At 43.7% G+C, this 26,347-nt stretch overlaps 1 protein-coding gene across 1 annotated transcript in view; it reads right to left on the bottom strand.

Annotated features, from left to right (window-relative positions):
• Positions 1-26,347, bottom strand: part of APLF (aprataxin and PNKP like factor) — a 152,265-nt gene that overhangs the window by 55,957 nt on the left and 69,961 nt on the right. The window contains exons 6-7 of the mRNA XM_077282554.1: positions 13,191-13,282; positions 7,269-7,567 (exon numbers count right to left, since the gene is read on the bottom strand). Coding sequence (XP_077138669.1) covers positions 7,269-7,567; positions 13,191-13,282 — 391 coding nt within the window. The remainder of the gene's footprint in view (positions 1-7,268; positions 7,568-13,190; positions 13,283-26,347) is intronic.

Raw genomic sequence — 26,347 nt, 5'->3', positions numbered from 1 at the left:
GCGATGACATGCAACATATGACATGCACCATGCGACGACATGCGCCATGCGACAACATGCACCATGCGGCGACATGCACCATGCGACGACATGCACCATATGACATGCACCATGCGACGACATGCGCCATGCGACGACATGCGCCATGCGACGACATGCACCATGCGACGACATGCACCATGCGACGACATGCGACATGCAACATATGACATGCGCCATGCGACGACATGCACCATGTGACAACATGCGACATGCACCATGTGACAACATGCGACATGCACCATGCGACGACATGCAACATATGACATGCACCATGCGACGACATGCGCCATGCGACGACATGCAACATATGACATGCACCATGCGACGCCATGCGACGCCATGCGACGCCATGCACCATGCGACGACATGCATCATGCGACGACATGCACCATGCGGCAACATGCACCATGTGACGACATGCACCAGGCGACAACATGCACCATGCGATGACATGCAACATGTGACATGCGACATGAAACATGCCACATACAGTACGTACATACATACAACAAACATACAGTACATATAACATAGAGTACATACTCACCATCACTTGTCACTTTGTTCCCCGAAGCCATTGTCATCTGTAAAAAATATTAAAATAATAAACAAACAATATACTCCCTGATCCGCAGAAATCCAATTAAAACGAGTGTCCCGCGACGATCTCCCGTGGAGAGCAGGAGCATCTGCTGATGCGACTGCTCTCCAGGGGCTCCAGGAACACAATGAGGGGGGAAGGTATCCTTCCACAGTGTATTCCTAACAATGTATTCCTACGCCCGTGAGAAAATAGTCCCTAGTCTCACTTTATGGCATTGCTGTGTGAGGAAGTTCCCACGCAGCTTTTTGCCATAAAGTGAGACCAGTGAACTATAGTAACCTCAGTGATGCACTGCAGGAGCCATTGTCTCCTGTCAGTGTGTCACTGAGGGTCCTATAGAGCAGTGACATCACCCGATGTCACTGTTCTATAGGTGAGATCGTCATGGGACACTCGTTATTAATTGGACTACGACGGACAGGTAGTATACGGTTTATTATTTTACGTTTTTTGCAGGCGCTGAAGTATGGTAAGTATGGTGAAATGAATAATATTAAAATACTTTTTTCCTAATGTGTGTGTTTTATTAACCCTTTGTTATTATTGGATTAATAACGGATAGGCGTCTTATTGACGCCTCTCCGTTATTAACCCGGCTTAATGTCACCTTACAATAGCAAGGTGACATTAACCCCTTATTACCCCATATCCCACCGCTACACGGGAGTGGGAAGAGAGGGGCTAAGTGCCGGAATTGGCGCATCTTACAGATGTGCCATTTCCGGGGCGGCTGCGGACTGGTATTTGTAGCCGGGGGGGGACCAATATCCATGGCCCCTCTCTAGGCTATAAATATCAGCCGGCAGCTGTCTGCGTAGCCTTTCTGGCTATAAAATATAGGGGGACCCCACGTCATTTTTTTTTTTTGGGGGGGGGGGTCCCCCTATTTTAATAGCCAGTAAAGGCTACGCAGACAGCTGCGGGCTGATATTCATAGCAGGCTACAAATATTGGCCCCCGGCCGTCGGCTTTCCCCCTCTGGCGCAGAAAATTGCGCGGGAGCCCACGCTGTTTTTTTTTTAAATTACATAAACATATTGTTTATTAACCCCTTTCTGCCAGCTGACGGAATAGTACGTCAGCTGGCAGTATCCCCCACTTTGAGGTGGGCTTCGCGGTGAGCCCATGTCAGCTGTTTTCAATACAAAAATAAAAAATTTACTTGATCGCTAAACGGCATAGCGAGAAAAAAAAATCAAAAGCCAAAATTATGTTTTTTTGGTCGCCGCGACATTACATTAAAATGCAATAATGGGCGATCAAAAGAACGTATCTGCACAAAAGTGGTATCATTAAAAACGTCAGCTCGGCGCGCAAAAAATTAGTCCTCACCCGACACGATATCTCAGAAAATATAGACGCTACAGGTATCAGAAAATGACGCAATTATTTTATTTCTTTTTAGCAAAGTTTTGAAATTTTTTTTACCACTTAGATAAAAAATAACCTAGACGTGTTTGGTGTCTATTAACTCGTAATGACCTGGAGAATCATAATGGCAGGTCAGTTTTATGCTGTATGCACACCTTGCAGATTTGGGTGCAGAATTGTCTGCACAAAATCTGCATCTCCTTGCAGAAAACGCAGCTGCGTTTTGGATGCATTTTTTTCAGGTTTTTTTCATGTTTTTGCGCGGTTTTGATGCGGCTTTTTTGTGTGGTTTTGATGCTGTTCTTGGTGCGGTTTTTGGTGTGGTTTTTGCGCGGTTTTGATTCAGTTTTTGCTGCAGTATTTGGTGCGGTTTTTTGCGTGGTTTTGATTCAGGTTTTTGATGCTTTTTTATGCAGTTTTTGGTGAAGATTTGATGCAGTATTTGGTGCGGTTTTGATGCAGTTTTTGGTGCGGGTATGATGCAGATTTTGGTGCAGTTTTTGCGCGCGTTGATGCATTTTTTATTTTTTTTGGTGCGGTTTTTGTATGCGTTTTTGAAAGCTAAAGATGTATTATTTAACATTATTGAGTGATGTCATTTCTGTCCAACCTCCTCTTTTACATTTGTCCAACCCACACTCAATTACACACAGATAGATAGACATACAGATGATAGATGAAATGGATATACAGAGCTACATATAGATAGATCTATAGATGCATACATCTATCTATTCCTATATCTATCTATAGATATATGTGGATAGATATATCTATTGATAGATGTATGGATAGTGTAGGGTGCGTGTCCACTGTCAGGATTACATCCGAATTAGCTGCAGATTGGATGCTGTGAACTTGTAGTCCTATTGGATGATCCCGGCACACACCCGAACAGTCCCACACACACCCGAACAGTCCCCCACAGCGTCACACACACCCGAACAGTCCCGCACACACCCGAACAGTACCGCACAGCGCCACAAACATCCAAACAGTCCCCCACCAACATCCGAACAGCCCGCAGACCCCGCACACACCTGAACAGTCCCGCACAGCGCCGCACACATCCGAACAGCCCGCAGACCCAGCACACACATACACGCACACCGTCACTGCCCACATTCCGCTCACCAGGGCCGGACTGGCCATCGGGCACTTCTGGCAAATGCCAGAAGGGCCGGTCCCAGTCGTGGGCCGCTCGATCCTCCTCCCCCTGCCGCCGCCGACTCACCCCCCTGCCGTCGCATTCAACTATACCGGCGTCTATGACGCCGGTACAGTTGAATGCAATGATGGAGGAGAGAGCGTCTACAGACGCTCCCTCTCCCATCATTCCCCGCTCTGCCTCTGACACTGCGGGTGCGCGATGACGTCATATCATCGCGCACCTGCTGTGTCCCGGGCAGACTGCAGCCGCCGAGACAGGAGCAGGAAGCAACGCGGGCAAGAGGAAAGGGGACGAGTGTTTTTTTTTTTTTACTGGACTGGATGCGGGCTGTGCTGTATATACCACTGTGCGGGCTGTGCTGTATATACCACTGTGCGGGCTGTGCTGCATATACCACTGTGCGGGCTGTGCTGGATATACCACTGTGCGGGCTGTGCTGGATATACCACTGTGCGGGCTGTGCTGGATATACCACTGTGCGGGCTGTGCTGGATATACCACTGTGCGGGCTGTGCTGGATATACCACTGTGCGGGCTGTGCTGGATATACCACTGTGTGGGCTCTGCTGGATATACCACTGTGCGGGCTCTGCTGGATGTACCACTGTGCGGGCTCTGCTGGATATACCACTGTGCGGGCTCTGCTGGATATACCACTGTGCGGGCTCTGCTGGATATACCACTGTGCGGGCTCTGCTTGATATACCACTGTGCGGGCTGTGCTGTATATACCACTGTGCGGGCTGTGCTGGATATACCACTGTGCGGGCTGTGCTGGATATACCACTGTGTGGGCTGTGCTGTATATACTACTGTGTGGGCTGTGTTATCTACTATGCGGGCTGTGCTATTTACTATGTGGGCTTTGCTATATACTATGGGGAGTATATTATCTTCTATGGGGAGGCCATGTTATGTACTATGTGGCTGTGGTATATACTATTGTGGGGGTATATTATATTCTATGGGGGAGGTTGGGTTATATACCATGGGGGAGGTTGTGTTATATACTATGGGGGGCTGCATTATATTCTATGGGGGGCTACATTATATATTATGGGGAGGTGGGCTGTATTATATTTTATGGGGTTACATTATACTCTGTGGGGTGGCTGCATTATACTCTGTGGGGTGGCTGCATTATACTGTGGGGTGGTTGCATTATACTGTGGGGTGGCTGCATTATACTCTGTGGTTGCCGCATTATATTCTGTAGGGTGGTGGCTACATTATACTATATGTGGGCTGCATTATACTGTATCGAGGACTATGGGGAATACGTTATACTATATGAAGGACTACGGGGTGCATTATACTATGGGATGTGAATTGTACTACATGGATGACTATGGCGGTGCATTATACTATATGGAGCACTATGAGGAGTGTATTATGCTATATGGAGGACTATGAGGAGTGTATTATACTATGTGGAGGACTGAGCAGTGTATTTTAATATATGGAGGACTATAGGGAGTGTATTATACTATATGGAGGACTGTGGAGCACATTATAATATATGGAGGACTATGGGGTGTATTTTACTAAACAAGTAAAATGCTGCATATTCAGATTGTTTTTGCCGGAACAAAAATCCTTGTTCTCAGCAGCACATCGCCGCTGTAAACTGTAGATTTGCTGCTGATAACATGATACTGTATGGGGATCGGTTAGTGATCTGTTAGTGATCGTTCTGTTCCCATCATTCTTTCTCAGACGGTGGAAAGAGGCCGGGAAACAAGCGTTGAACAACTTCAGTATTGTCGATCAAACTCATTTAGCGTCCTGAGATCAGTGCTTGTAAATACAACCGAAATGCTTTTGTGTGATGTGCAATATGTTAGCATTTGGGGCCCCATTTTAAACTTTGCCTAGGCGTAGCGCCCCACTTTGCCTAAAACCGGCCCTGCCTACAAGTGTACAAAGATATTATACAGTCACCATTTGACAAGTGGGCCTGTGTAACTTCAAATGCCAGGGCTGAATTTTAGTCCCAGTCCGGCCCTGCCGCCCACACACTTCCCTCCTCCCGAACTGCAGCGTTTCTTGGACCCACATCCGCATCTAAACTGCAGATCTTTTTTACATCTGCGGTTTTGCTGCGGATGTGCCCGACTCCATAAAAGTCTATGGGTGCAGAAATGCTGCAGTTCGGCACAAAAGAAGTGACATGCTGCAGAGAAAAAAAAAGCTGCGTTTCGGTGCGGCTTTTTCCGCAGCATGTGCACAACAAGTCTGCAGCTCCCATAGACTTACATTGGTTGTGCTCTATGCTGCGGATTTGATGCAATTCTGTGCAGCAAAAAACCCTGCGGATCTGCAATCAAATCCGCAACGTGTGCACAGCCTTAGCATTTAGTGACCCTAGCAAAAAAGCCAAGCAAAAACAAGTGTGGGATTGCACTTTTTTTGCAATTTCACTGTACTTTGCCTTTTTTTGCACATTTTCTGTTACACGACATGGTAAAACAAATGGTGTCATTCAAAAGTAGAACTTGTCCCGCAAAAAATAAGCCCTCACATGGCCATATTGATGGAAAAATTATGGCTCTGCAAAGAAGGGGAGCGATAAACGAAAACAAAAAAGCTCCAGGGGTGAAGGGGTTTAGAAACATGGATATGGACATATCTATGGAAATAGACATAGATATATCTGCATGTATGTATCTATCTATCCATCCCATATCTATCTATCTATCTGTGTGTAATGGAGTGTGGGTTTGACAGAAATGACATCACAAATCTTTTTGAAGATAGAGGGAGGGGTTTGGGTGTGTTTTGGAGTGGGTGTGGTAGGTTCGTGCTTAGTGGCAGTGCAATGCATCATGGAACTTGTAGTATTAGAGCACAATAACTCAGGAGAAAGGAAGTTGTCGATTAACCCCATGAGAGCTGAATCCAGCACTGAAAATGTGCTGCTACAGCATGATAAAAGGTAATATTGCTAAAATAAACACAGTGGATGTTTTCAGTGGCACATAATAGCAAGATTTATGGAAGAAAAAAAAAAGTTTATTGTAGTGGACAACTCCTTTAAATATGTAAAAATCATACAATGTGATTTTGCGGTTTTTATTTTATTTTTAGATTCTGTCTGTCACAATTGAAGTGTATATATATATATATATATATATATATATATATATATACACTGTATATATATAAAAAGAAACAGTAATAAAATACTGTCACTTCTACCAGATGGTGCTAGCAGTAAAGAAACTTCTTAGAACAATGATAGAATTTTTCACCCCTTTCTAGACCACCTCCCCCTCCAAAAAAAATCAATTTAAATATACACCCCAAAATAGTACCATTGGAAAAAAAAACACAACTAGATTCCCTGAAAAACCAAGCCCTTATCATTTTGATTCAAGTGTCCAAGCAGAGCAAATACTCCTTTCTGCCCCCATATAGACCTCACCCTGAACCACCCAATATACCACCCATGGTGTATTGATATTAATCTACTGGAAAAGTTACAATCTTGAGCTAGTAGTAAGAGTGTAACCTTCAATTGGTCAGTACTGTCCCCACAGAGGACATTTTTTTAGAAAAAAAAAAAAAAAAGTGTCACTTGCTTAGAGGAAAGCGGTCATGTAAAAAAGCTATCAATCTACAGATATGGGATCAATCCTCTGGTTAATAGCGTTCTAAAGCTGTGTGGCCACTGCACTGAAAGAACCACTGCCTGGAGGAAATTAACTTTGTTCCCCTGGGCAGCCTCGGGCTTTCAGTCATAGGGGTGGGCCAGTGAGGCGTCAGTCACTGCTCAGTAGATAAGTGAGTGGCAGCTATAACAGCGCCACGACACTGACTGACAGCCAACTCTGTGGTTATAGCAGTCGCTCACTGTGAACTGAGCAGTGACTGAAGCTGTCACTTTATGACTGAAAACCTGAGACTGTTGATAGGAATAAAGGTAATTTCCTCCTGGCAGCAGGGGGCTCTCAGTGCAGCCGATGCGCGGCTTCAGAACGCCATTAACCAGCAGATTAACAACAAATCTGCACATTACATAAGCTAAACATGGCTTTATTCTCAACCTGTAGTGAAAAGTGAACTGTTCTTGAAAATTACCTGTAGCACTGCGCGCCATACATGCAGGGAACTCTCTTTTTTGGCGATTGCTGGGTGTTCTGGGTTGATGTTGGACTGAGACTAATATTGTCATTAGTGACTGAAGGCTTCATGTTGGAAGTAGATGGACTCCCTGATGGACTATTGTGGTCAGGTGGTGGAATGGAGAGTTTGGGAGTGTAGGCACCATGCTCCTCTTCCATCTCTTCTTCCTCATTGTCTTCCACATGATCATCCTGTAAACTGACAGGTCTGGCTGTTATTCTTGTCAAATTACTCGATGTTGTTGGAAGAGAGACCTTTAAAAAAATAAATAAATAAATAAATATATAAAAAGAAAATACTAAAACCAACGATACAACTCTATATGGTAAATCCAAAATGTGCAAAGGACCCACGGTCTGATCTCACGGAACAGCCATCGTAGCACAAACAACAAAAAAGCTAAAAGGGAATTTCTTATTTTCGAAAGCCCCTTTCCCTCAGCTGCAGTTTGTTTAAAAAAAGACAAATAAACAAACTGCTTTACTTCCGCTCCCTGGTCCAGGGCAGTCTTCGCTACTGCGCTCACTGGCTGTAATTGTGGGCAACGCTGCCGCACATCGACAGCGCTGCAGCTAATCACCGAGCTCAGCTAATGTCTGCAGCGATGTTCACACGATGTCAGTGATGTAGACCATAACAGACACAGTAACCAGTGGCAGAGACTCAGAATTGGACCCGGGAGGGTGAAAAATACTTTTTTTTAGTTTTTTTTTTTAAAGGAAGCCATATGACTGAGATTTTCTGATACCTTATTACCCCTTTAATACTGACTGTAATAAGTGTCAGAACACAAGTAAACCTCTGCTTTCTGCCTACAGAGCTGGAGATCAGTCAGCGCACCTAAAGTGCCTACATTATGTAGATGTCAGAAGATGTCAGAAGTTCACATAGACTGGGAGACGGTGGCCTGGTCTGGCGATTCATGATTGTTAGATCGTATAGACACTCAAGAGTAGGGGTTGCTTATCTGAAGAATAGATGGTGCCATACTATAGGAGGAAGACAAGACGGCGGAGGCATTGTGATGGCCCTCGGAAACCCTTGGTCCTGGCATTACTTGCCACAAGCCAAACAGAAATATAGTTGCAGACCTACTACACAGCTTCATGATAACAGTACATCTTATTGGCAGTGGCTGTTTTCTGGGGAAAAAAAAAACATTCAAGAAAGGTTTGAGGAACATGGAAATAAGTTTAAGGTGATGATGTATACCCTCCTCACATGTACAGTCATGGCGAAAAGTATTCACACCCCTGCAATTCTGTCAGATAATACTCAGTTTCTTCCTGAAAGTGATTGCAATCACAAATTCCTTGGTATTATCTTCATTCAATTTGTCTTAAATGAAAAAAACACAAAAGAGAATGAAGCAAAACATTGATCATTTCACACAAAACTCCAAAAATGGGCCAGACAAAAGTATTGGCACCCTCAGCCTAATACTTGGTTGCACAACCTTTAGCCCAAATAACTGCGACCAACCGCTTCCGGTAACCATCAATGAGTTTCCTACAATGATCTGCTGGAATTTTAGACCATTCTTCTTTGGCAAACTGCTCCAGGTCCCTGATATTTGAAGGGTGCCTTCTCCAAACTGCCATTTTTAGATCTCTCTACAGATGTTCTATGGGATTCAGGTCTGGACTCATTGCTGGCCACCTTAGAAGTCTCCTGTGCTTTCTCTCAAACCATTTTCTAGTGCTTTTTGAAGTGTGTTTTGGGTCATTGTCCTGCTGGAAGACGCATGACCTCTGAGGGAGACCCAGCTTTCTCACACTGCGCCCTACATTATGCTGCAAAATTTGTTGGTAGTCTTCAGACTTCATAAAGCCATGCACACGGTCAAGCAGTCCAGTGCCAGAGGCAGCAAAGCAACCCCAAAACATCAGGGAACCTCCGTCATGTTTGACTGTAGGGACAGTGTTCTTTTCTTTGACTGCCTCTTCTTTCCTCCTGTAAACGCTATGTTGATGCCTTTGCCCAAAAAGCTCTACTTTTGTCTCATCCGACCAGAGAACATTCTTCCAAAACGTTTTAGGCTTTTTCAGGTAAGTTTTGGCAAACTCCAGCCTGGCTTTTTTATGTCTCGGGGTAAGAAGTGGGGTCTTCCTGGGTCTCCTACCATACAGTCCCTTTTCATTCAGACACCGACAGATAGGATGGGTTGACACTGTTGTACCCTCGGACTGCAGGGCAGCTTGAACTTGTTTGGATGTTAGTCGAGGTTCTTTATCCAACATCCGCACAATCTTGTGTTGAAATCTCTTGTCAATTCTTCTTTTCCGTCCACATCTAGGGAGGTTAGCCACAGTGCCATGGGCTTTAAACTTCTTGATGACACTGCGCACGGTAGACACAGGAACATTCAGGTCTTTGGAGATGGACTTGTAGCCTTGAGATTGCTCATGCTTCCTCACAATTTGGTTTCTCAAGTCCTCAGACAGTTCTTTGATCTTCTTTCTTTTCTCCATGCTTAATGTGGTACACACAAGGACACAGGACAGAGGTTGAGTCAACTTTAACCCATGTCAACTTAGTTATTGCCAACACCTGTTAGGTGCCACAGGTAAGTTACAGGTGCTGTTAATTACACAAATTAGAGAAGCATCACATGATTTTTCGGACAGTGCCAATACTTTTGTCCACCCCCTTTTTTATGTTTGGTGTGGAATTATATCCAATTTGGCTTTAGAACAATTCTTTTTGTGTTTTTTTCATTTAAGACAAATTAAATGAAGATAATAATACCAGAGAATTTGTGTTTGCAATCATTTTCAGGAAGAAACTGAGTATTATCTGACAGAATTGCAGGGGTGTGAATACTTTTGGCCATGACTGTAATAAATAGCGCTATAATAATAAATAATAATAATAATTATGATGTGGCCCCTAAATTCTCCAGATGTAATCTGATTAAGTATCTGCGGGATACGATACAAAAACAAGCCTTATTCATGGAGATCCCACTGTAACTTACAGGACTAAACAGATCTGATTCTGGGTGCCAGACACCATGGACACCTTCAGAGATCCTGTAGAGTCCATGGCTGTTTGGGTGGCATGAGGCAAGCGGTCTCAAGGTTATATCTGACATTTGCTTTTTACCTTAAAAGTGGTATTCGCATCTCCAAGATCCTATCCGAATATGTAGAAGGTATAATAATAATAATACTATCAAATACGTCCAATTAGAAATATAGTATAGTTCTTCTGATTTTATATATTGCTCACGTCATGTGCAGGGCAATGCCCTGCACATGGGGTAAGCAACAATGTGAATCAGAAGAACTATTTTACATTTCTAATTGGAGGCATTGGCTAATAATATTATTATTATAGCTGCTACATATTGGGATAGGATCTTGGAGATTGGAATAACCCTTTAAGGTGTGCCATCACATGAAATACACTATGTTGACCAACATGCTGAGTAGAATACATTCTTGGCCTATAGTGAAGTGGTGAGCCTTAGAAAGCCCGGCCACCATTAATGATCGCTCCAGCGTCCTCCCACTAGTAGATTAATAGGGGTCCAGTGTCATCGCTTTCCTGTGCTCCTACATTTCAGCATCTAGTTTACATTCACAGTGTGCGAGTCGGGTGGAGAGAACGTGAGCCGCCACAGGGGAAAGCGGTAAAACAGACAGAAAGCCGACCGGCAGGGCGCCGGGAATGGGCAAAAGGAGACAATCGTCAATAAAAGAGGAAAAAGAACAAAGTCTATATTCTATTATTGTCCTGTACGACATTTATTAACACCCTGATGGCGGCTTAGAGACAGGCACACAATGCTGAGCGAACAAGTCCATGATATTGATGGGAGCCATTACAATGTACCATCGATGCACATTATATTACGACATTTTCATTTCTTTAAACTGATTTTCTTTTCCCTTTACTGTAATACCTTTTTTACACTATTAGGAAAGAATTAGACTAGGTAACATATAATATTAGTGAAGTTCAAACACAAAACAAAAGGGTCATAACAACTTCAGGGCAACGGGAGATTTTCAAAGAAGCAGAGTACTGGAAATATCAACGTTTTCCTGGGACACTGGCGTGCATACAGATTGTGGGATTACACATATATAATCATTATACCAGGAGTCAGGCAGCAGGATCATTGAGCCAAGTAGGAGCCTGGAATACATATACTCCATCTCTTTTGCTCTGCTTCTTATAAAAATAGCGCTCCACCAAGGGGAAGAATTCTATCCCACTAGTTTCACCTAAGAGTATGTACAAGCCATGGTCCGACCAACAATGGCGTGATGAGACATGACTAGTAGGGATGAGCGAATAGCTTCAGATAAGACAGATAAGAGCTTATCCGAACAGCTATAGTGCTTATCGAATAGCTGCCTCGGGAACCCGGATAACTGGAGCGCGTCGGTAATCAGGTGTCCGGCGCCGCAGCTGCATGTGTCGCGGCTTTGTCACAGTCACAACCTGTTTGTTGGGCTCTTCATGCTGTGAAACCGCCGCGACACATGCAGCTGCAGCGCCGGACATCTGATTATTGGGAGTGCTCCTGGTATCCGGGTTACCGATGCAGCTATTCGGGAAGCGCTATAGCTATTCGAATTAGCTCTTATCCGAAGCCATTCGATCAACCCTAATGACTAGTAATATCAGCCACACCAGAGACAGAGTACAACTGTGATTAGCAAAAAACAAGAAAAATGAAGAAAAGTGAGGAAACATCAGCGTGTTCTACTGTCTTCTGCAAATTCCGCCCACACATATTGAAAAAAGGACCATAAAGGACATTATACTGCATTAATAAGCATTGTAGCTGTGACTCCAGCACTCAGTAAGGAGCAATTTATATGTGACTCCACCAAAGAGGAGAAAAAGAAGAACATTTCCCAGAAGCAGTAGAACTCTGTGCAGCATTTCCCCCCTTAAAGCAGCACTCCCATCTATACTTTTTAATTGTGTGTATATATGCATGTGATGTGGTAGGAGTGTATTATATACTTACCTACCAACGCTCTCTTTGGTGTGCGGCACTGATCTTCTCTTCTCAGTGACGTCACCCCTCTGCAGACTGTTGGGGTCATACTGCGCTGTGTGTGACCCGGAAAGCAAACCTACGGAGTGTCAGAACGAGGCACAGTAGGTTTTCATTGTAAAAGACTTCCGGCTCATACATAGAGCACAGAGTGAGCCGGCCAGTTACAACTGCGGTGATGTCACAGTGAAGCAGATGTATGAATCCCCCAGTGCACGCGCTGTACGCTGTGGGGGTTCGCATGTATAATCCCAAATTAGAGCCTGACTAGTGGGCGCAGACTTGCTCCATGCACTCGTATAGGGTGAGACCATGCCCACTGGATGCCCGCAGCACTGGACGGGGCATGGCCTCCCACAGGTGCATGGAGCGAGGTCGCGCCCATTAGACGTGCTCAGGCCGGGAGATATACATAGCGCATGCGTACCTGAAACTGGCGAATCCCTACAGCGCACAGTGCATGCGTCACAAAGCGACTGCAGACTTATCGATTCAGACGGGACAAGCCCTTTAATACTCACACACATATACACACTTTATACAGACTGGAGTGCTTCTTTAATCAAAGATAGATTTAACCGATAATTGAGATTACAGTGTTTGAGGTGAGAAGGAACGAACACTAACAAAAAATGTGAATTTTATAAAGATAGAAAAAAATGCTACAGAGGAATTAGCAAAAAAAAAAAACACACTAGTACATCTTGTAAGGGAATAGAGATTTTCTTTGAATGGGTCTCCCGTCCATATTCCTCTATAATGTCTCGCCTGAATAAAGGTCTGATGTTGCATCTGTATGGTGCAGAGAATCACAATTTATCCTTCCAACCCCCTGCCCCACAAAAAACGGTCAGTCTTACCTCTGACTGCTTCTTCTTAGGAACGTCCTCATCCTTTGATTTAAGGGAAGGTGATGACTGAGTCTTTCGGATTGTAGTCCTCTTCTTTTTCCCTTAAATGGAAGATCAAATACTAATCAGAACAGAGCAGGTATCATTAGATTGGAAAATGTTAGGCCCACACTTCAAAAGGAAGCAATTGTGATTCTGCAGTAATTGCAACTTTGACCGCAAACATCATTAGGGATGAAAGTTACACACGGAGAATGCCAATTGTCTCTTCAGAGAGGAAGAGGAGTAGAACTCTAGCGCCACCTATAGGAAGTAGCAATACTAAACGTCAGTATCGAGCCTTGCCACCTGACTTAGGATAAAAGCCAAACGAGAATCTCGATTTGCAGACGCGATGTTTCAAGGTGCTGCTCTCATCAGTGCAAAGTGTGAGATCTGGTTTGGTTACATGAGAAGCTTCTGACCTTCTAAGTCTAAGGGGTAAACGTTTCTCTTTGTGGAGAGTGACATGCCAAGCCTGCCGATTTCAGATTTTACTCAACTAAGCGTCCAGATTAGCAGAACTTTATATGTTTTATCTCCAATAAGTGTCATTTGCATTCAACGTCAATTTATATATACTGTAAGTTCATCCAACACAAATTAATTGCTCCTGGATCGTTGGGAGATGATTTTTAGATCCCATTCTTTATTCATGGCACCAATCTTAGGTACAAGTGTGAGTGTGCCCCCTCCTTTGGATGAAAAGCCCCCACACATGAATGGTCTCAGTCAGGATGCTTTACTGTTGGAATAATTCAGGACTTATGTAGCTCTCACTTTTCTATTCCGAGAGAAAGAGAGAAATAGAGAGAAAGAGAGCATGAAAGAGCGTGAGAAAGAGCGCGTGAGAAAGAGCGATAAAAGAGAGCGAGAAAGAAAGAAAGAGAAAGAGTGAGAAAGAGTGTGAAAGAGCAAGAAAGAGCTTGAGAAAGAGCGCGAAAGAGAGCAAGAAAGCGAGAAAGAGAGAAAGAAAGAGAAAGAGAGCTTGAAACAGAGCGAAAAAGCGTGAGAGCGCGAGAAAGAGTGAGAAAGAGTGTGAGAAAGAGTGCGAGAAAGAGAGAAAGAGAGAGAAAGAAAGTGTGAAACAGAGAGCGCGAAAGAGAGAGTGAGAAAATGCAGGAAAATGGATTTTAGACGGATCCGGCAAAAAACTGATGAAACGTTAGGCCATCCGGCGCTAATACAAGTCTATGAGAAAAAAAACGGATCCGGCGGGAAAAAAAAAGGATCAGTTTTTTTCAAAATTCGCTGGATTGTGCCTGACGGCAAAAACCTGATGTGTTAAAGTAGCCTTACTGTGCAAGAAAATGCCCATCTGCCTGCTGCCATTCCGGAGCAAGCTCTGCATTGGTGTAGAACCAGTGTCAGAGCTGAACCCTCTTCAGGAGATGGTGGTGGCACTTGCTGGACTTTCTTCACAGGCCTAAAGTCTTCTACCCAATAAATACAGCTGCCCTTTAGCTCAGCCTTAGTGAAGATCAATGGTTAAAACAAACAGAAGTAAAAAGTGAAAAAATGGCTGCAATGATGGATGGCATTTAGTTTGCAGAGAATTGCTGCGCCGTGTTAAGACAAGTTCTAGTATTTATTACAAAGGAAAGAAAGAAAAGAAAACGGAGTTTATGGAAGAAGTGATCGATATATGGAGAAAGAAAAGCAATGCAAGGCCGGATCATACCGCCGAGCCCAAACTATGGGAAAGGAAGATTTCAATAATTAAGAGAAAATAAATGTTCTAACCACAATAAAGCCTGAAACCGAGGTTTCATTCTCAACACTGAAGGATGTAGGACAAACTTCTAGTAACATGACATTACATACAGGTGGACCTACATGGGGGCGTCTGCAGTGCTGTCTAGTGGTCTGTTCCATCAGATCACATCCTTTCTATGGAGCATCTCCAGAACATCGACCAAAAGGACATGGCCTCACACATCACTGATGGGAAACGCATAGTGGTAAACCGCTTATCTTAACAAATATGGGGACCTGAGTTAGTGGCAGTGACACGTTCTCCTCCTCTTCTTAATATATTCGCTTTCTTTTACGACAGCACAACCCTTCTGTTCTCAGTTATGGCTGCTGGTGGGGGAGCATGTGACCAGACCATCAGCCTCCTCCAATAGAATAACACTGCACATGGGACAGCTGTTTTCTATTGGAGGAAACTGATGGGCGGGTCTGGTCACATGCTCCTCCTTCACCGGTCTGTATTTGGAGAGGTGGAAAGCAGTGCAGTCCGTGAGGAACTCAGCACTAACAAGCGCAGGTGGAGAACCTGTAATACTCATATTAGCAAGGGACCCTCCAATACATTTGTTAAAAATAAAATGGACGACCCCTTTAAATCCAGGTGATAAATGATTCCCAATTCAGAACCCAAGGTTGCCTCAGCAGAGAAACCGAGAACTTCCCAAATGAGCCCTATGCCAATTTTCACCGCAAATTCCATGTTCTTCAATGTAAGGAGTGAAAGATGCCGCCCGCCCACAGCAATTCCACAACAAAATGAGTGACAAAATCCACACTATTTAGAGAACACTTCGCCACTGCAGATCTTCAGCTGGGGGAACTTTGTGGTGGACATGTCCTGTGTGGGCGTAACTTCAGCCAGAACACAGAATTTGTAGAAACTACACAAGGTTTTACCTTCCTCTACAACATTTGTAAAGGGAATCGGTCAACAGAGACTGATCCCAAAGATAGGTCACTTACTGGGCTGCTTGCTGTAGTTTTTAGAAAGTCACAGCTTTAATCAGCAGGAGGTTATGACTAAAGGACTAGAAAACCTGCTACCATGTAGTTCTCCATATTCATGAGCTCTGTATAACAAGCTCCACCCCTTACTGGAAGCTTTCTGCCTATGCACAGTGTACACAGTGATGTGCCAATCAAAAGGTGGGGTTGGGGTTATACAGAGCTCAGCATTTAGCATTCACAGAACTGGTAGTTCTACTGCAGATAAAACTATCACAACTGCAGTAATCAGACCAGTAAAAGACACAACAGTGGAATCAAGGTCTGTGCCTCTACATCATGCTAATCACAGAGAGATTCACATTAAAGTAAGATTTCCTCCAAAAAGAGGAATACTGCTTGGGGAAAGAAAAAAAAAACTAGGGGGAAAAAGAAAGCAAGAAATAGAACAATGCAAATATTTTCTGTCCGAGTGTGATCCAACAAAGCATCAGATCGCACTCGGACCAACGTTAGTCTACGGGGCCGTGCACATGTCCGATTTTTTTTCCTCGGACGGAGTAGAACCAAAAAATAAAAATCGCAGAATGCCCAAGTTTCATCCGATTTTCGGATCGCACTCGCCCATGCAAGGCTATGAGTGCGTGGAAAACATCGGACTTCACTCTGATGACATCTGAGTGCAGTCAAATCTCCATAGAAGAGTAAAGACGATGGAGACATTTTGAGGAGTTTTTCCAGAGTCAGATTTGCATAACTGATCCGATTCCCTCGGGTGAGACGACAAACGGTCTTGTATGACCCTAGCCTTAGTCTTTCCCCAAACCTTTGTGCCTTGGGAACCATCTTAAATTCATCATTTGCTTTCATAACTAATAATTTACCAAAAAATCACCCACATGAAAAAGTTACAGTATTTTAAGTCACTATTACCCATTGAGTTGTGTGAACAGAAAAAAAAAAGTGTAAAAGGTTTCTAAATAAATCCTAGGCACAGTCCTAATACTTTTCCAATACTTTTCTAATCCAGTGCCCTGGTGTAGGTTTCCATTACAGTAGGGGATATAGGAGTAGCCATAAATGCAGAATACATGTAATACGTGGCTCAGTAACCATCTGAGGATCGTGTGATCACCTCCGATCCAAGACTGAGACGTCTTCACCCGTGACCAGAGAGGCAGTCATGCTGCACCATGAGGATGAACAGACCATTAACCACAAAGTATTTTAGTTCCAGTACAAACATTTCCTTAGAGACAGTCACCAAAATCAGAGTTGGCCGATCCCGACCGCCCACTCCCTTCTCCCGTCAGAACTGATCAGTTATTGTCTGGAGAACATTAATATCTAATGATAATTCCCCTTATATTACTTAACAGTTACAATATTCACTACAGAACTAATCAAATACAAAGAAAAAATAGTAAAAGTAATAATTTGTAAAGCGCTGCGGAATATGTTGGCGCTATATAAATCAAAATTATTATTATAAAAGCCGCTGTACCAGCCAGACTACAGCGAGCACGGCAGGACAAGCAGGTAGGAGGACTCCACGGACAACGCCTGCACGTCTCCACAATAGCCCTTACAACCATCCTGCATGTACAAAAAAAGCTGTCTAAAAGTAGAAAAAAAGTTTTGTTTTGTTTTTTTTTTTAAATCCATAAACAGCGCCACTTATGCCCATAGGCTGCTTCCGGTATTGCAGTAAGGCAGTAGATATAATTGGCACTGGTGTCTAAAAGAGACGCTTCAGTGGTAGGAAAAGTAGACCCAAGAATATGAATCGCATTCAAAGCTGCAAGTAAGTGAAGATGAAGGGATTTATAGCACCGCCAGCAAGGTTTGGGCCAAATAATGCAAATGGTCAAAATGAAGACAATGATCACGGCTAGTATATGAAGAGGATCTGGTGAGCGCTCCGGGGGTAGGCAGTATGGGCTTCTGTCTGCCTTTACAGCAGTGCTCCCCAACGCCAGTCCTCAGGAGCCACCAACAGGTCAGATTCTCAGGTAGTGGCATTATTGCCTGTACGGGTGAGCACATACCACCTGTGCAATACTAAGGAAATCATGTCTAACAGCTGCAAATCCTGCAGCCGCAGACTCTAACATAATATACGAGCACGCCCAGATGATAAGACGTTATCGCTCATCACTCCTTAGGATAAAAGCCAAACCATAATCTCAATTTGCAGACCTGTGTTTTCTGGTGTTGCCCCTCATCAGTGCAAAGCATGAGATCTGATTTGGATTTATGAGACCTCTGACTTGGGACTAATGCTTTTCCTTGTGGAGAGTGACATGCCAGTGTAAAGAGACTTATAGGCCATGCAATGCTCCTTTGGGGTATTAAACATTATTTTTTTTCTTGAAACAATCTTTTTTTCCCCAATCCTGGACAATCACTTTTACCGTTCGGCAGAAATCAACAATCCAAGGTACAGGTGCTTTTGGTTGCTGGGCAGTGTGCTGCTTTTGGTTGCTGGGCAGTGTGCTGCTTTTGGTTGCTGGGCAGTGTGCAGCATAATATGCCCAAGTGCCACCAAGACAGACAGCACAGCAGCAGATAAGCGTTACTGAGCCATATTGTGGATCAGAATCAAGCATGCACATTATGAAAGTGAGGAAATGATAGATGGCACCTAGACCTCATCCATGTGCTGCTGACAATACATTTTTTTGTTTTCGAGGACACAAATTTAGACCTAGTTGCATGTGTGTACAAAGCCTAAAATGAATGTCAGTCAAAGGGTAAAATACATTGTGAGTGCAGATTGTGCGACGCGGTCTTTGCTAAGGAAGGGACAAGTGTTTCAGTCTTCTCTGCCATCCGCTGGAAACATGCCCCATTTACAGGGAGCCGGACATACTGGACATGGCACTGCTGATGTGACAGCAGGCGGTTCTGGAGCTTGTGGAAACATAGTTACACAGCTTGTATTTTATTCATAGGAGACCCTGCTCGATCTGGGCTTCTCGGGGGTCCTGATCAGTGGTTGACACATATCTCTTCACCTGCAGCAGAGCTTCCTCGCCCTTACTGAATTACACCCTCATACATATCACAAAGGCAGTGCTTTGTCCCTGTGTCAGCCATGAGAGCAGGAGGGTGGCCATAGCTACAGAAATACACCGCCAGCACGAAAAGGTGAGGAAGCCCCCTGCTGTGAAGCCCAGCTGGAGGCGCCATAACTTGTGCTGCAAGTGGGACATTGGGGACCATTCATACGCAAAGCAGAATAGTAAGCTATGTAATAGTTATATAACCCGGCCACTTTTGTACAATATATCTGTACCTGGATGATAATCCAGTATAAGCAAAGCGGAGAGAGGTAGAAACACGTAAATCTGAAGCCCCTATACACATGAGAAAGCGGTCAGACAAACGATCATTCGGCTGACAGTCATCCCTCCTGACTGCCCCAAACACAGGATGGTTCAGCTCCACCAAGTGCACCTGTGTTTTCTATGAAAGAGCTGCGGTCAGAGTCCTTCGGCAGCAGCTTATTCCTGTAACCAAAAGAATCCACCTTTGGAAATCCAACAGATCAGATCCTGATCTCTCCTGACATCTTAACCGGCAGGTTAAGCTTTCTTAAATGTTAAAGGGAATCTGTCAGCAGGATTTGTGTGTAATCTGACAGCAGCATACTGTAGTTGGCGAGCTCCTGATTTCAGGGATGTGTCACTTACTGGGCTGTGTTTTGCTGTTTAAATATAAACCAGTTTTTTATCAGCAGGAGATATCAGTAGAGGACAACTGGCCTTGTGCCTCCCAGTCCAGCATCGCCTCCAGCATTGATTAGCAGCTTTTTCTCACTATACAATGTACATAGAAAGCTGTAGTGTGGGTTCTGTTATACACTGCTCAACGACAGAGCTCTGCTAGATCTGCAGCTGTGAAAACTATGACTATCATAACTGCTGTACCCAGTAAACTAAGTGATAAATAGCTGGAATCAAGGTCTCAGCTCCTTCCTCATGCTGCTGTCAGATTACATACTGCTGGTAGATTCCTTTTAAAAGGGTTGTCTACTACTAGAACAACCCTTTCCTGATCTGAATGCTGGCGTTGGATGTAAAAGTAATCAACAGGAAGTCAGAGTAATAACCTCGATTGCTTATATGTCGGAAGGTGGGGACAGTGATGCCAGTGCTGATTGGGTGCATACTACCGTGACCTAACTACGTCACGAGAGCCCTGGGACCGCGAGTGCAGATACCGCAGGAGCAAAAAGTGTCTTCAACTGCGCTGCTGATAAGGACTCAAAAGCAGGATAAAATCAACGGGTTTTCAGGTCAACACGTTTCAAGGTCACACCCGACCCCTTCATCAGGACAAAAACCTATGATACCGCTGGAACAGCGCCGGCACAGAGGGCGAGTAGAAGTGCTTTTATTTTAACGGGGGCAAACATTCTGGACGAGAAGGGGTTGTCATGGCTTAAATATTCCCCCACAATTTTATGCAGCGATGAACAATTGTATATTATTTTATATCATTCTCTTTTATATAGGGGACTTGCATACACAATATTTCCATAATAATAAGATAAAAGAAAAATATATGCATTTTTGCTTATGGATGCATGTTATCATTAAGTAAACAAATAAAATGTTACATAGCAGTGTGCGGTAATGTGTATCCAAGCCAAAAAGATGCCACAAATCATAAAAGGGATCAAAACCAATCAACATAAAATACCGGTGGCCTTGTAATATTTGTAAATGAAAATGGAGAGGATATGAGCCTGATCCGAGGCAGAACATGCAGCTTTGTGAACAGACGTCTGTTACATATTGCAAGGACAGTCCATCCTAAAAATACCACCGCAAGCTCGACTCCGGAGACATAACATCAAGGAGCCATGAGATTTTATGTAATAACTATAGAAGACTGAACATCGTCTCTAGAGGATTGAAAGCACAAGAAGCACGGAGAACAAGAAGAATCTCTCAGAATTGTCCCAAGGAACCTGGCCTCGATCGGTCTCTGTAAATCTGATTACACATTGTGAATGACATACAGCTTCAACCAGCGTCTTCTGTAAATTTGGAATCATGACTTCAGAAGTCAATGAGTGTACTTAGGCATCTGTACTGATACAATGTGACCCTGGCAGTCAGGAAATCTCTGCCCATGAAAAAATGGACCTAAAGAGCATTTCCACCAGAAACAGTTACTGTACCATAAAAAATAAAAAAATAGAAAGTCTACAAAATGTATACAATAGAATGCTGGTAAACTTATAACCATAAAGATAACCAAAAACATATCATAACTGTAAAGGGTCTTAACGTGTAAAAATCAGTATCCCCATCACAATTGGGTGAGTTATGGGCATAAACAACCTAAAAAGGACACAAAGTATCCAAAAACACCACTCAAAAGAGTTACGATAAATATAAAGATAAAATACATTTTATTCAAAATTAATACACAATAAAAGAAACATGAATAAAGAGTTGAACATAATACACTCGACACTCCCCTTGAGAAAGCACACCCGCGAAACGCGCGTTGGGGCGTCTGCGGCATTACAGACGGGCGATTAACTGCACTATGGGTAAGCTCTACATTTTATCCCTTCCCATGTGGTCTCACTAAATGGTTTTTAATGATTTATATGTATGCACATGCCTACCATTTTGGCATCCCTGGTATTACGGGTTCATATACATTGCTGATATTACTACCCACAGCCTGACCTCATCCGTTTTACCACCCATTCTTACTTGATTATTTTCCTCCATTTTACATATATCATGTTTAACCCTTGATTCATGCTTTTTTTTATTGTGTATTAATTTTTAATACAATTTATTTTATCTTTATATTTACCGCTTTTGACTGGTGTTTTTTGATACTTTGTATCCTTTTAAAACTGGTATACTTACCAAACTCATGTCTGAGTAGCCGCATAATCCAATCTGAATGTTTAAATGCCATCGACCTAGTGTGACTGACAGCTCCTCAGGGTCCCTCTTCCCTGCTTCGGAGATCTCACGCTGCTAGGTACAATCTGCAGTTGCCAATCAAGCTGGGTGGGCAGGGACTAAATACTCAAGACTCATGATCAGTCTCACTGTCGTATCTCTGATATTTATACAAATAAACACAAAACATATCAACCTAAATTTATCTTTACCATAAAATACAATATGGTATGAAAAAACACAAACAGTCTCAAAATCACTGGGATATGTTGAAACCTTCCAGAGTTAATGCTACATAAAGTGACACGTCAGATTTGAAAAATTTGGCTTGGTCACTATGAAGACAAAGGCCACCTGTTTCACCAGAACCGGAATAAAAGAATATATCCTTCTGCCTTCATTCAGAAGGGGTAAAACTTATTTTGCTGCACATACTAGTCAAATAAGTCTAGAAACTCTCCCGATTGACATGCTCTGTAATTTGTCATCAACTCTTCATCAGTTTCTCTTCATCAGTATTCTCCGCACATTAGGAGCCTGGACTTCGATTTCCTCAATTCCAGAATGCACTATTTTTATGGAGTAAAACCCCTTTAAAGTGTTGGAACAATCTTTCCTGAAGCCACAAAGGAGTTGTCCGGCCCGAAAACATTTATGATCTATCAGTAGGTCTTAAAGCGAATTTGTCAGCAGGATTTTGCTCAGTAAATTACAGGCATCGACAGGTTGGCAGCGTTAAACGGATTTAAATGATACCTGGGGTGAAAAAAATCTGTCTTGTGGTTCTTGTGTAATCAGTGTTAGAAGTTTTCAGTTAATGATATGTCCATACTCCAGGGCAGGACTGTAGGTACAGTCTTATCTTCCTACTCTAAGTCAGAGAAACCAAGGAAAGACCTGCCCACAGGACGCCCCGAAGCACAAACAAGTTTCTCATCACAGAGACAGAGACACAGACTGTTTGTGCTTCGGGGTGGCTTGTGGGCAGGTCTTTCCTTGGTTTCTCTGGCTTAGAGCACCAAGATAAGACTCTGCCTAGAGTCCTGCCCCAGAGCACGGGCATCTCATTAACTGAAAACTTCAAACACTGATTACACAAGAACCACAAGACAGATTTCTTCACCTGAGGTAACATTTAAATCAGTTTAACACTGCCAACCTGACAGCGGCTGAAGTTTACTTAGCAAAATCCTGCTGACAGGTTTGCTTTAAGAGGTTGTACGAGACTGATATTGATAACCTATCCGTAGGTCATCAATATAGGATCTGTCGAAGTCCAATACCCAAAACTTCCACCTATCAGCTGATATCTGCTCCAGTAATGGTTGGATGTAAGCATCGCCTAGATACATATCATATGGATAGATCACTAATCGGATAGTCCCGGATAACCCCTAAATCTGAAGTCTATGTACACTGACAAATCCTTTAGCAATATATGAACTCTAATTACCTGCAGATTACGGTGATGCTGATGTACTTATGTCAAGTTGGTTGCATAATGCTGATATTTAGATGAGTGTTTTATGATTCCAACCAAAGAGTGAGTTGATGCCTCCAAGTGCAATTCATGTCTGTCCATCCACCCAGCCTGGCTGACAGCTGCAGCTTGTACTGAGAAGTGAGAGATCTCAGCAGCTGTGAAGAGTGACACCAAGTCTGTCAAGCAGGCTTGGTGGGTGGATGGAGTTTTTACTTTTAAATAGAAACTTACAAATACAACCATTCTGACATTGATTTTCAAAGTAAATACATCACTCTTTTCAGGTGTAAAACCTACTTAATAGTTAATCATCCCTACAAATGTATAAGCTTTGCAAATTCAGTTTCTCTGTGCATTAACACACACCAGTTAGGTGTAGAAGATGAAAGCATTAAGCTACTTACGGGTAGCTGCGTTTTTCGGAGGCCCATGACAGCACTACGAGAGAGGGGATCCGCCCTTCAGGAACAGGAAACCTACAGAGATACAAAAGGGCGGCACCTCTCCCTATGCATCAGTTGTATATTAGAGCCTGAGAGGACTACCGCGGTTAGTAGCACACAAATATTATATACAGTTTATATACAAAACTAATCCAATACAAATACCACACGTGAGATCTATATATATCTCATTATATACATTATAGGAAGTGCAACCCCCCGTGAATAGGGAGGGAACTAAGGGTGCTGTCATGGGCCTCCGAAAAACGCAGCTACCCGTAAGTAGCTTAATGCTTTATTCGGACTCCCATGACAGCACTACGAGAGAATTACAGAGATGTAAAACTACCTTAGGGAGGGACTATAGCCTGCAGCACCCTTAACCCGAAGGTGAGATCAGAGGAGCACCCCAAGTCCAACCGATAGTGCTTGAAAAAGGTGGAAGGGGACGACCACGTAGCTGCCTTACATATCTGGTCGATTGATACTCCAGATCTTTCCGCCCAGGATGTAGCCATGGCCCTGGTGGAATGCGCCCTCAGATTCTGCGGAGCCGGACCTCCACCTGCAGTATAAGCCAGAGAGATAGCCTCCCTAATCCACTTCGCTAGTGTGAACTTCGAAACTCTAAGCCCTTTCCTAGGACCTTGGAAGGATAAAAATAACGCATCCTCTCTCTTCCAAGCGTTAGTGACTGTGATGTATTCTAACAGGCATCTCCTAACATCTAATGTATGGAGTAGTTCTTCTTTGGCGTTAGAGGGGTTAGGGAGAAATGATGGTAACACTATCTCCTGTGATCTGTGAAAATGTGAGGCGACTTTTGGCAAATAGGCGGGGTCCGGTTTTAGGACTACTCTGTCCTGTAAAAACTCTGTATATGGGGAGAGTCTAGAGAGCGCTTGAATGTCCCCTACTCTACGAGCAGATGTTATCGCTACCAAGAACGCTGTCTTGAGGGACAATAATTTAATTGAAGCAGAATGTAAGGGCTCAAACGGTTCTCTAGTCAAGGCTGACAGGACTAGGTTGAGATCCCAAGGTACCGACCTGTTCTTGTGTATAGGTCTAGCTCTACTGGAAGCTTTTATAAACCTTGATACCCAATAGTTATTAGCAACGTTACAAGAAAACAGGGCCCCCAGGGCTGAGACTTGTACTTTTAGTGTACTCGTGGATAGGTTTAACTCTAACCCTTTCTGCAGGAATTCTAAAATTTGGTTAATTGGTAACCCTTCTTCAATTCTGAAATCTGAAGAGGCCAAGAACTTCCTCCAGGTTCTAGAGTAGATCTTTGTTGTTATATTTTTTCTACTCTTCATAAGGGTATCAATTAAGTTTGGGGAAAAACCTCTGTTTTTTAATAATGACCTCTCAAACACCATGCCGTCAAATGGAGCCCCTTCACCTGCGGATGGGTGATCGGACCTTGATGGAGTAAATTGGGAATGTCCGGAAGTACCCAGGGGTCTTCCACCGACATGGTCCTGAGCCACGCGAACCAAGCTCTCTTGGGCCAGAAAGGGGCGACCAGTATGACCCTTGCTCGGTCCTCCCTTATTTTCCTGACCACAAGAGGTAATAGGCCCAGCGGGGGAAACGCATAAGCCAAACGGAAGTCCCATTTGATCAAGAAGGCGTCCACTGCCAACGGATTCTCCCTGGGATTCAGAGAACAGAATTTTTTTGTTTTTCTGTTGTCCCTGGTGGCAAACAGGTCCACGTCTGGATGACCCCACATGTGGACAATCTGACCGAAGATGTCTCTGTTCAGGGACCATTCCCCTTGTTTTAACGTGTTGCGGCTTAGAAAGTCCGCTTTTATGTTTTCTTTCCCTTTTAAATGTAGAGCAGTTAAAGATAGTAAATTGCTCTCTGCTGTCTGGAGAAGGCGGTCTGCTACTTCCATCAGAGATTCGGAGTGTGTTCCACCCTGGTGGTTTACGTAGGCTACTGCCACCTGGTTGTCGGAGAGGATCTTGACATGGTGACCCTGTAGATACACGAGGAGTTTTTTAACTGCTAGCTCAATAGCCATTAACTCTCTCTGATTGGAGGAAGCTGATGTTTGAGGGTCCCATAGCCCTTGAACTACGATGTCACCCATGTGCGCCCCCCATCCCGTAGGGCTGGCGTCAGTTGTTATTACACGAGTCACATGTGTCACCCAGGGAACTCCTGCCGACAGATTGCCTTCTACTAGCCACCATCTGAGAGATGTAAGTACTACTGGACTTAACGTCACCTGACCCTGCAAGGACCCCTGTAAGGCTCTATCATTGTCCAGAACCTCAAACTGTAAAGGTCTGGTATGGAATTGGGCCCAACGGACGGCAGGAATGCACGAAGTTAGGGATCCTAACAGTGACATAGCCTGTCTAAGGGTCATGGATGGTTTATTAATCGCCTTCAACACCTGTTGTTGAATGTGGAGTAATTTATCAGGCGGCAAACAGCATTGTTGGGTCTCTGAATTTAATAACAGTCCGAGGAATCTCTGAATTTTTAGGGGCTGTAAACGGGATTTGTCATAATTTATAATCCAGCCCAGATGTTCTAGTT

This window comes from Ranitomeya variabilis, chromosome 2 (genome assembly GCF_051348905.1).
Source record: "Ranitomeya variabilis isolate aRanVar5 chromosome 2, aRanVar5.hap1, whole genome shotgun sequence".
Lineage (NCBI taxonomy): Eukaryota > Metazoa > Chordata > Amphibia > Anura > Dendrobatidae > Ranitomeya > Ranitomeya variabilis.
Note: the sequence above shows the minus strand (reverse complement) of the source record. Positions and strands in the feature narration are given on the sequence as shown.